The sequence below is a fragment of the Malus domestica genome, chromosome 01, assembly GCF_042453785.1.
Source record: "Malus domestica chromosome 01, GDT2T_hap1".
NCBI classification, from domain to species: domain Eukaryota; kingdom Viridiplantae; phylum Streptophyta; class Magnoliopsida; order Rosales; family Rosaceae; genus Malus; species Malus domestica.
This window is the reverse complement of record NC_091661.1, coordinates 19,824,705-19,835,213: the sequence shown is the minus strand read 5'-3', so window position 1 is coordinate 19,835,213 and position 10,509 is coordinate 19,824,705. Positions and strand designations below refer to the sequence as shown.

At 37.1% G+C, this 10,509-nt stretch overlaps 1 protein-coding gene across 6 annotated transcripts; it reads left to right on the top strand.

Moving 5' to 3' along the window:
• The first annotated feature begins 2,057 nt into the window (after positions 1-2,057).
• On the top strand, positions 2,058-7,097 carry LOC103430764 (heterogeneous nuclear ribonucleoprotein Q). Of its 6 annotated transcripts, none has more exons than XM_070824369.1 (9): positions 2,058-2,264; positions 3,084-3,545; positions 3,655-3,771; positions 3,874-4,014; positions 4,102-4,278; positions 4,892-5,099; positions 6,161-6,342; positions 6,419-6,504; positions 6,598-7,097. In XM_070824369.1, the coding sequence occupies exons 2-9, from the start codon at positions 3,144-3,146 to the stop codon at positions 6,728-6,730; spliced, it is 1,446 nt and encodes a 481-aa protein (XP_070680470.1). In that variant the 5' UTR covers positions 2,058-2,264; positions 3,084-3,143; the 3' UTR covers positions 6,731-7,097. The 6 variants fall into 6 exon arrangements, with proteins under 6 accessions (XP_070680470.1, XP_008367133.2, XP_028955570.1 ...); XM_008368911.4 differs by having other exon boundaries at positions 4,886-5,099; XM_029099737.2 differs by having other exon boundaries at positions 2,906-3,545; positions 4,886-5,099.
• The last annotated feature ends 3,412 nt before the right edge of the window (positions 7,098-10,509 follow it).

Below are 10,509 nucleotides of genomic sequence, written 5' to 3'. Positions count from 1 at the left end.
GAGATCGACGGTGGTGGACAACTTCTAGCGTCACCACAGTCTTACAATCACCGAGATTTGGTGATGGGTGCAGCTGCTGGCGTAGTCCTCGATTCCGTTGAGGTGCAGAGGGCTAAGGGATGAAGATGTCGTAAACGACGTCGTTCTGTGCTGGTGCCAGGAGTTGTGTGGCTCAACTGGGTTTTGCGACTTGGCGCAGCCGTGGGCTGCAAGCCATGGTTTAGACACAGGTCCAGCGCGAGCTCGGTGCTGAAGCACTGGGCTCTTATAGATTAGGCCCAAATTTGAAACATATATTTCCATGTTTTCAGGCCCTACTTAAGTTCTAGGGTTTCTTCTTTCTTTTTCCTAGCTATTCACACATATTCAATACACATAATAGCAATATTATGAATGTAATGCATAAACAATTTATGTAAAATCTAAAATTCGTAAATCGTAAAGTTGGGTCATGCATTATGGTGAAGGTTCATGCAATCAAGGCTGAAAAAACATCGAGATAAACACCGTTGTTTTAGAAGAACCTGGATTGCGTGATGAATATTGTGAACGGGTTTGCAGAAATTCTTTCTTCAATTTCGACTTTCATCTTCAAGCTTGTATCACGTTCAACATAAGAAAAAAAATAAACTGAATCAATACAAGTATATGAATTCAATTAAATCAAAATTTAATCAATTAAAAATAATTGAAACGTAATATTCCTCTAATTGAAGATGAATAAATTCTCTTTAGTACAACATGAAGAGCATGCTGATAACGTGTTGTGACCTATATTTAACTGAGGGGTGCGGCATGGAGAGAAAGAGGGTGGAGAATGGACTTGAGGAATTGTGTGTTAATTCCTCAATCCTTGTGCCTTTATTTATAGTAATAAGGAGGAGAGAAACTTGCTCTCCAAGTAATACAAAGTCTATTAGGAAAGATCTTCTAGATCCCAAGGGACTCCTAATCTATCTTTACTTAGGATTTACACAATCACAATATGTATCAGAACATATGTCACAACAAAACAATTGTTTTAGCCTCAAAATTTTTGTTGAAAAGAGAGTATATTCTTCCAAGAAAAGACTATCGGGATCTAGTTTGAACTCTTCGTCATCGTGAGTATTTATGCATAAAAAGAACTTATTTGGTGATGCCAAAATAAGCTAGAAAGAGAGTCGCACATGTGCTCCCATGCTTAGTTTCGCATAACTAACATTCATAGTTTTTGTATCACCTAGGTCTTCGCTTAGTGATATCTCTCTTTTTAGTTTACAAAGAGATCCCACTTTCGAATCTCTCATACTGCACAAATTTAAAAAAAAAATGTAATCAATGGTGATATTGTCATTTCATAATAAGGAAAATATGTTACTTGTCCACACGTATGTAGATAGAAATCGTTGATGTAGAAATGGTAGTCGTTGATTGGGGTAAAACTCGCGCCATTTAGTGATGCAATCGACATGTATGCAAACATAGTAACTGTTGACGCATAAATGGTAGTCGCTGATTGGTGCAATACTCGAGCCATTTAGTGACACTACCCACGCATATACTGAAATAATAATCGTTAATGCATAAATGGTAGTAGCCATTGATTGGTGTAAGCCTAGCACCATTTGGTATGCAAATACCACGTATACGTGACTGTACTTAGCATAATTTTCAAAAAAAAAATAAAAAAAATGTTATTCTTATCCTCTATTTGTACTATTATTTGTATCATCTATTTAATAGAGATGAGAAACACGTGTGATGGTGAGCTCTATCTATATTAGAGAAATAATACAAACAAACAGTAGATAAAAATGAAAACTAATGAAAAGGATTTGAAAACTTTGAGTTTTAATGATAAGGACAAAATAAAGGGTAAAGTGAATAGTACCATGTTTGACTTTTTAGTGTAAAAATGTGGTTTTTCGTTAAAGTGAACAGTACCGTGGGTTTTTCGTTAAAACTCCCTAGATAAAATTCAGCTAAGACAAGCCAAAAGACAACGTGTCACATTTTCATTCGTCGGGAGAAAACTGTCTCACAAGTATATAATGTCAACGCAACATTTTGCATTTCTCTCTCACACCCTCTTTCCCAAATAGGGAAATTCGGGAAACGAAAACCCAATTCGGGGCTCGTCGGATAGCAACATAAAGCACAACACGCAGACACACGGCACTCGAGTTTCTGCCCCTCTTCTTCCTCGACTGAGTACGAGCAACAAAGCCAAACGTCAAAATCCCCAACACCCAAATCTTTGCTCCCAGAATCACACCACACTGGTACGCCGCGAAGTCTCACTCTTTTTTTCTTTCAATTTTCTCATAACTTTGCAGTAACCGGAGTTGCCTTTGCCTTTGTATTTCTGATACGCTTTTGTGACTGTGACGGCCTTAAAATCTATGGCTTTTTTGTGGGTTTTGTTCACCTGTCTCTGTGCTAATTGATCCTTCATTGGAGGTCCCTGATAGGCATAGAATGGATTGCCCTATTGGGGTTTTCAGACAGATAGAGGGTTTTTCTTGGATAAGTAGATTGAAACTCTATTGGGTTTTTGTCTCCTGGAACAGTTTCATCAATCGGGTTCTTGGGTTTTGCTCAGATGAACTTTTTATTACCCCCTTTGAAGTAAGTATATTGCTTTGAGAATTGCCAGAGATGGGTTGTCCAAGTCTGTAATTTAATATGTATTGGAAAGAACGCATTTGGTTTGCTTTCTAATCTAATTTGTTTTTAGATATGGGAATTCTTGAATGTGAAAATTTTGGAGATTAATTCTGCATAACCCTTTAAACATAGTCTAGATTTAGCTTCTTGTGCTCAGTGTGCTTGATGGATTCGCGACGTAAGGAAATAAAACTTGGATTTGATAAATGGTCTGTGGTTGGTGTGGCAATAATAAGGTTCCTCTGTTGTTTCTCAGAAACCGTGGGGTGCGGAGGAAAGTTGGCAAGTTTTAATGCACTTGTTGCCCGCACAGCACCAAATTAATTTTACACTTTCCTCCTACATATAAACTACTATTTGGTGTTTTTAAGAAGAGTATATGACATATGCTCATGGGGTGGGTGCAAATCCGTAATAATAGTGTGAGCTTGCAGCTTATTCAGCTGACCATTGGGTTAGTTATTGGATGACAAAAGTTGGTGCGTGAACCAGACATGGCAGAAGGAGCGGAAGTTGAGGACCGGGTGGATCTGGATGAGGACAACTTCATGGAAGAGATGGACGATGATGTAGATGAGCAAATAGATGAAGATGGAGTAGATGGAGGCAGTGATGAAAATGTGGAGGAGCATGTTGAAGCAGCACGTGAAGATCCTGCAACTAAGACTAGCTACACAGATCACCCACCCAAACCAGATGAAAGCCACAATGCTGGTGAATTTGTGGAAGATGGAGAGAAACCTTCTACTCCTGTCAATGAAGAGGAGAAAGAGAAGCATGCACAACTTCTTGCCCTTCCCCCCTATGGGTCTGAAGTTTTCATTGGTGGACTTCCTAAAGACACTTCGGAAGAAGATCTGAGGGATCTATGTGATGAAATAGGCGAAATTATTGAGGTCAGAACTTTGAGCTCTTGTGCTTGTGACGTTTTAGCCATATGTTTGGGGTAGACTGGAGTTGGAGTTGTATTTTTTGTGAGGGTTTCATTCTTTAATTGTTTTGCAGGTAAGATTAATGCAAGACAGGGAAACTGGTGAAAGCAAGGGTTATGCATTTATAGGATTTAAGACTAAAGAGGTTGCACAAAAAGCCATTGAAGAGTTGCATAGTAAAGTATTCAAGGTAGTGATGTTTTTCTTTTGTGGTGTTGTGTACTATCATCTTTATTCCTTTTTAAGATAGTTCCAACGTGATTAACACCTATATTGTGTTTCATCTATGCAGGGTAAAACCTTAAGATGTTCACTTTCTGAAACTAAATATAGATTGTTCATTGGTAATGTTCCAAAAATCTGGACTGAGGATGAGTTTCGTAAAGTCATTGATGAGGTTGGTCCTGGGATTGAGCACGTTGAACTAATAAAGGTCAGATTTGTTAATCCATCATGTTCATATAGAGATTAATGCTGCTTGGATTAATATTCTTATGGAATTTTATTTGGCTAATTGCAGGATCCTCAAAATCCAAGCAGAAATCGTGGTTTTGCTTTTGTTTTGTATTATAATAATGCCTGCGCCGATTATTCAAGACAGAAAATGTCGAATTCAAATTTTAAGCTGGATGGAAATACCCCAACTGTTACCTGGGCAGATCCAAAAAGTACTCCTGATCATACTGCTGCAGCTCAGGTATACTCCAATTTCTAATTGAATGAATTTCCAGTTTCAGGGGCTTAATAGACAAGTTTAAACTTTAAGGTTTTTGTTTTTGTTTGGAAAACTTAAAAAAGAAAATATTTCCAAAGATTAATCTATTATGTCTGAACTGCATCTGGTAGCATATCGATGCAAGCGAGTAGTTTATAAGAATCTGTGCAATGTGAGTATGACTGTAATGCCCCAAAACTTGGAATAAATTATTTTTCTTCTTTTTATCGAAGTTTTTCTTTATTGGAAGTGTATTTTATTTGCAAGTTTGTTTTAATGTTTTGTGAGGGATTTTTTTTATTTTCAGAAATTAAAGAGCGAAGAGCCCAAATGAGTTATTGGCATTTCATATTAGTAGATAGAGATATACTCTAGTTATATTTTCAAATCGTTAAATTCATATGAGTCACAGTTTGACTTGATATGAACTTAGTTAATTTGTTTAAAAACTTTGATGGAGAATTTAAAACTCAGTTGCTCATTTGCTTGAAGTTTAAATGGTATGTTTTTCTTTCTATTTAAAATTTTCAGATTATGTTACTGCCTACGAATTGACATTTTCTTTCTGGTATGTTGTTTCTTTTACAAGTCCCAGGTGAAGGCTCTTTATGTGAAAAACATACCTGAGAACACTAGCACTGAGAAGCTGAAGGAACTATTCCAGCACCATGGTGAAGTGACAAAAGTGGTTATGCCACCTGGAAAAGGTGGTCAAGGAAAACGAGATTTTGGCTTCGTCCATTTTGCTGAAAGGGCAAGTGCACTGAAGGCTGTCAAAGACACTGAGAAATATGAAATTGATGGTACGTATTTTGCACTCCTCTAGGGGCTTTTTGAGAATCTAAAATCGAGCAAGATAAAACTCTATTAGAAGTTGTTCTTAGTAGTTTTTAGTTTGACGTGATGTCATTGATGCATCTTTTAACTTACATGCAGCTTGCACTAAGTTAAGTGTATACAGTTGATGATTTTGGAACTCCTTAACTAAAGAAACTAATAAATCTAGCAAAACTTGTTATGGAAATTCTATCAGTTGGTTATGCATCTAAAGTCAAGTGTATGGAGGGGTGTCCTTGTTTTAAGATTGATTTTTTGTTGGGTAGAGATTAGGGGCCTGAGGCCCAAAGATGCAGAAACTAACTGCAAGAGGAACAAACAGCCCTAGGCCTGTGAATACAAATAATGCTTTAGAAAAGGATTATGTTCATGCCTGTAGGGGTTGCACTCATAATGCTACAACCAAAGGCCTGAAGATATCCCAAAGTGGGTAAGCTAATCTACCACACAACTATCTCCCGGTAAATTTGTGAAATAATGAAATAACATAGGGGGTTAGTTCATAATGTTTTAAGAATTGGTGTTTCGTGTCAAGATTCATGATGTAGAATGAAATGCTATATGATTTGGTTTGACATAGGAACTCATGGTGGAAGCATTAACTCTACTGTCCATTCTTTTCATCATTGCGGTTAAAGTTACTTCAATTAAATCATATGTGAAACTTGTATTCCTATTATATTATAACAAACATATGGAACTTAAAAAATTTGTGGCTTCCATTAGGAACTCTTAAAATTTTAGAAATAACAGCTTGTAGGCTTGTAAATATCATGGTTATCTTAAAAAATGAAAAAGGCCTGAGGTTAAATGCTTTGTTTGCTTGTGCAAAGCTACTTAATGTGGATAATAATCAATACAGAGCTGGTCTTAGTTGAAAATGCTTCTTTCTGTTACATATGTTTATTTGATTTTTGTATAAAGTATCATGAGTTGGTCGAAAGACACAGGTCTGAAACGTCCTCTTTATTTCTTTGTTGAGTTCGTAGTGTCTCCAAAATTAATATACGAAGCAATTTGTTTATAGGTCATCCACTGGAAGTTGTCCTTGCGAAGCCTCAGACTGAGAAGAAACCTGATGGGGCTTATCCGTACAATGCCGGGCCTCATGCAAGCCACCTTGCACGCCCAGGGTATGGTGGTGGTTATGGCGGAAATCCATACGGCTCAGTGGGGGCTGGATATGGTGTTGCTGCAGGCTTTCAGCAGGTACATCACTGAATTATATTGGTCCTTTTGCACTTTGGTAGTCTAACTTCTTCTAACCGGTTTAACACGTGAACAGCCAATGATATATGGTAGAGGGCCAATGCCTGCGGGAATGCACATGGTGCCTATGGTTTTACCGGATGGTCGAATTGGCTATGTACTGTAAGTTGTCATTTGTTCTCTGGGGGAGGACCTTTAGAATAAAAAATGAAAAAATGTGCAGAACAATGTCTCATAGAGATTGGTATTGTGCAGTCAGCAGCCTGGTGTACAGATGCCAACTCCACGACCTCGAAGAGCAGATCGGAGCAATGGTCCAGGCAGTGGACGAGGTGGCGGCGGCAGTGAGGAAGGCAACCGTGGTGGCAGAAGGTACCGACCATACTAGCGGGCAGAGGATTGAGGCTGTTTTCGGATAAAACAAGGAGCATGTGATTGGTTGAAAGGCGAATTACCCTAAAAAAAGGGGAAAAATAACAGAACCACCTCTCCCTATTTCAATGGAAAAGATGGGGTAGAAAAATGGTAAAACAAAAACAAAAAAAGGCTTCTAGGATTAGGAAAAACTGAGGGTTCTATAACTGAAAGTTGGTGTCTCAGCGCTGTTAATGCATGCCCTCAAAAAATGTGTTCCAAGACTATTGACAATCTAGGAATTGCCTCTTCTGTATAATGTAATGCAATTGTTGGCATTTTTTAATTGACACCTAGCAAAAATCAAAGTTTGATTTTATTGCCGGTACTATGCTACTGCATCCCAATTGTGTTGACACTGCTTTTCTCCTTCTGTCGCATTTTGTTTAATAATCAATGCTCGTTTGGCACTGCTTTTAGAACGGTAAAAAATTCATTTTTGGCTAGGCTTGGTACAATGTTTTGTCGTGCTTCTAACAAAATCATGTATGACAGAATGAGCATGCAAAAGTATTTTTAAACGGGCCTTTAAACTATTTTAGGTAAAGGATTCTTTCGGGATCTATTTTGTGGGGATTCTCACATCCTAACCATTCATCGTACATCGTGATGTTAGTTTTCGTCAGGTATTATTTGTATTTAATTTTAAATTAAAAAAGTCAAATGATTTCTAACCACACGATGCACAATTTAGATCCGGATGGGATTCAAATCCCTATTTTAATTGATTACGTGACTATTCGATGTGTTATGTAACAATGTGTATCGATGTAATCAACGTATATAGCACAAAAAAAAATATGGCGCCTCTCGCTTTGCTCTTAATGTGTATCGATGAGAAGTGTTTATGAAAGACATGCATAAAACTTCAAATAGAACAGCTACGCTTTTAATTCAGCTTAATGATACAATGTCATGTGAATTCTTTACATAATATCGTACTAATAAAAGAAAACAGAATGTCACAGTAATTGTGTACACGTGACATGAAGGTCTTCCTCTATCAGGGCTCATGATATTTGGCAAATGTCATAATGAGGGGACCAGCTAACGTTTTAGCAAATTAAAAGTTGTCTGTGGACAAGTCAGTTTGTGGATCAAAATCCAAAATCCAAAATCCAAAATCCAAAGTGGGTTTTGTTTTGTCCTAATTTGTGGATGAGTCACTCAATCACTCCAAAGGGACCCAATTATATACGCTGCATCAGATCACAAGAACCAACAGACAAATGCTGTCGGTGTGTTGACAACGAAAACACCATTTACCAGAGTAATTCACCAGTGCGGTTTTTAACATGTATTAGGTGCACACTTGCTTTGGGCTTCACCTTGCTTTGAGCTTTGTCTCAATTTTCTTGATCTTGAAATCAGTTTATGATGATTCTCGTACTTTCTACCTCTCCAATTGTTGTTCCTAGCCGCGAGTCAGTTCACCGACCTCGTGCCACTCAGCTTAACGAGTGTTTCCTCTATGGATTTCATTTGGACACATTCTTTGGCTTTGGGTGGCTCATAAAATACAATTAGTTAGCATTATTTGGTAAGATTATGAGAGAACTCGTAGCACGGGTAGCTTGTCCACCCCATTTTCTGTTCATCCACTTGGTATGTTGGAGGCAGCTATTTGGGCGGAGGCAGCTGACCCCTTTTTTCAAATGTAGGCTTTTCTGTTTTACAGTTGTCATGGGCTCCCCTTTTTAGGGCTATTTCCTTGTATTTCTTATATGTCGGGTTGTCGTCTTATTTGGTTGTTTTCGATTGTCCTTGGACTTTCATAACCTCGTATTAGCTTTCTTTTTAATGGAATTAGCTTGTTTGACCAAAAAATAAAATAAAATAAAATAAAACTTAGATCAGCATGTGGTCGTTGACAAAGAGTTACTCAAGCAAAGAAAACAAAGCAGACAGTTGTTTTTTTTCATATTCTAGTCAATCTAAAGTCCAATTCAAGAAAAGGCCATCCATGCATACATAATTTGATTGGACAGACAACAAACTTGCTTACAAGAAAACCAAATCATGGATGTCCCATAGAATCAAGTATTTGAGTGTTATATAAGAAAATACAATAAGAAGTCCAAGTGTTGTGGCTACTTTTTCTAGGCTCTTCTCGAGATAGGAAGAATTGCGCCACTATTTACTTTAATTTAATTGTGTAGGTCCGTCACAGAATGATTAGATCTATTTATACGTGGAGTTTTAAATCAAAGGGAGTCGGTGCTATTTAGAAAGAAGTAGTGATCAGTTCGACAATCATTTCTTAACTTAATACTCCATTGCGATTACATAGTTCTCTTACGCGTAACGATTTGTATTCTACGATTTCGAAGAATGAGAAATACATGTATCTTAACATTTGAAGAATTTCCATCCAAAGGAAAACCTAATGGCAAGATTGCATTCTTTCTAAATTATTGAGTAATGAGGATGATAAAGGAGTCCAAATTCAACTTTCCAAACTTAATTGCAAAACTTGCATTCTTTCCAACCAAGTAATGCAAAGTTTTCCCATAACCATTACCCAAAAAGTTCAAACATAGGCAAAGTTAAAGATTAAGAAACACAACAAAAATAAATTATTGAGTAATGAGGATGATAAAGGAGTCCATATTCAACTTTCCAAAGTCAAGAAGTAAGAAACAAGCTTAATTGCGACGCAAGAAAAGGTTTACTACATCATTAAAGATACAAGCTCAATACGGCACTTCCTCCACCATATTAATTTATCATATATGGCATGTATGACGGTGGATTTATCTCAATGGAAGTATGAATGTATGATTTTTTAATTAACATGTAATTTTGTTGGTGTTGCGCATTAGTTTGAATTTCCATTCTCGTATTTGTAATGTTGTTGCACATTGTTAAACTAAGTCTGCACTTTCAATTGGAAATTACCTAGTTTGTGTTGAGGACCCTCCCGTTATTGTCCTTCTCAAGATTCGTTAGGTAAGAGAGAGACTAAATCATGCATGATCCAATGTTGAAGAGAAACTGAATCTAGAATGGGTTTATAAGTAAGTTGTGCTATGTTGGATTGGATTTATTTATTAATTAATATGGAATTGTTACATAATATCTAATATTACAAACTTGGCTTTTAGGGCACACCTCCAATAGGCTACTCACAATATTGTTAATTGATTTTAGGGAGCTCTAATGAAAATGGCATGGACCAACAAATGTTGAATCAAAAACCATCCCAAAATGTTATTTAACCAAAAGGGCTCAAAGTTTAATAAAAAACCATCCAAAACTATTGTCCACGGTCCAAACTTACAAGCCCAACCCACTACAAATCTACACTTCCGTAAATACCCCTAAATGATTCGATATTGTCCTCACTCTTCACCAACCTCAAACCAGCATGAAACTGCCATAATAACTCTTTGTCTTCCTATCAAATCGAATTCCCCCATTTCAAAAACCACCAAATCAAAGTTCAAATCAAAGTTAAAAAGGAAGCATTCATCAGAACAAAGCCGCCGAAACAAGTTCAAAGAAGTTCAATGGCGATAACTCTGTTGAAACAAACCGGCAAAAAAGCGGTGCAAAACGTACCAGAACCTTCGTCGGAACAAACCGGCAAAAAAATGTGGAAAACGTACTAGAACCTTCATGTGAACAAACTGGAGAAAAAGAAGTGCAAAACGCACCAGAACCATCGTCGAAACAAATCAAAGAAAAACTAACATTGTTTCTAGAAAAAAACTAACACTGTGTCTGGAAAAAAAAAACATAAAACTGTTTTTG

Bases quoted from the DNA above. Each gene is read 5' to 3' on its own strand.
- LOC103430764 (XM_008368911.4), top strand. From the start codon at position 3,144: ATGGCAGAAGGAGCGGAAGTTGAGGACCGGGTGGATCTGGATGAGGAC. The intron at 3,546-3,654 runs GTCAGAACTTTG...ATTGTTTTGCAG, and splicing joins AAATAGGCGAAATTATTGAG to GTAAGATTAATGCAAGACAG. The intron at 3,772-3,873 runs GTAGTGATGTTT...TCATCTATGCAG, and splicing joins TGCATAGTAAAGTATTCAAG to GGTAAAACCTTAAGATGTTC.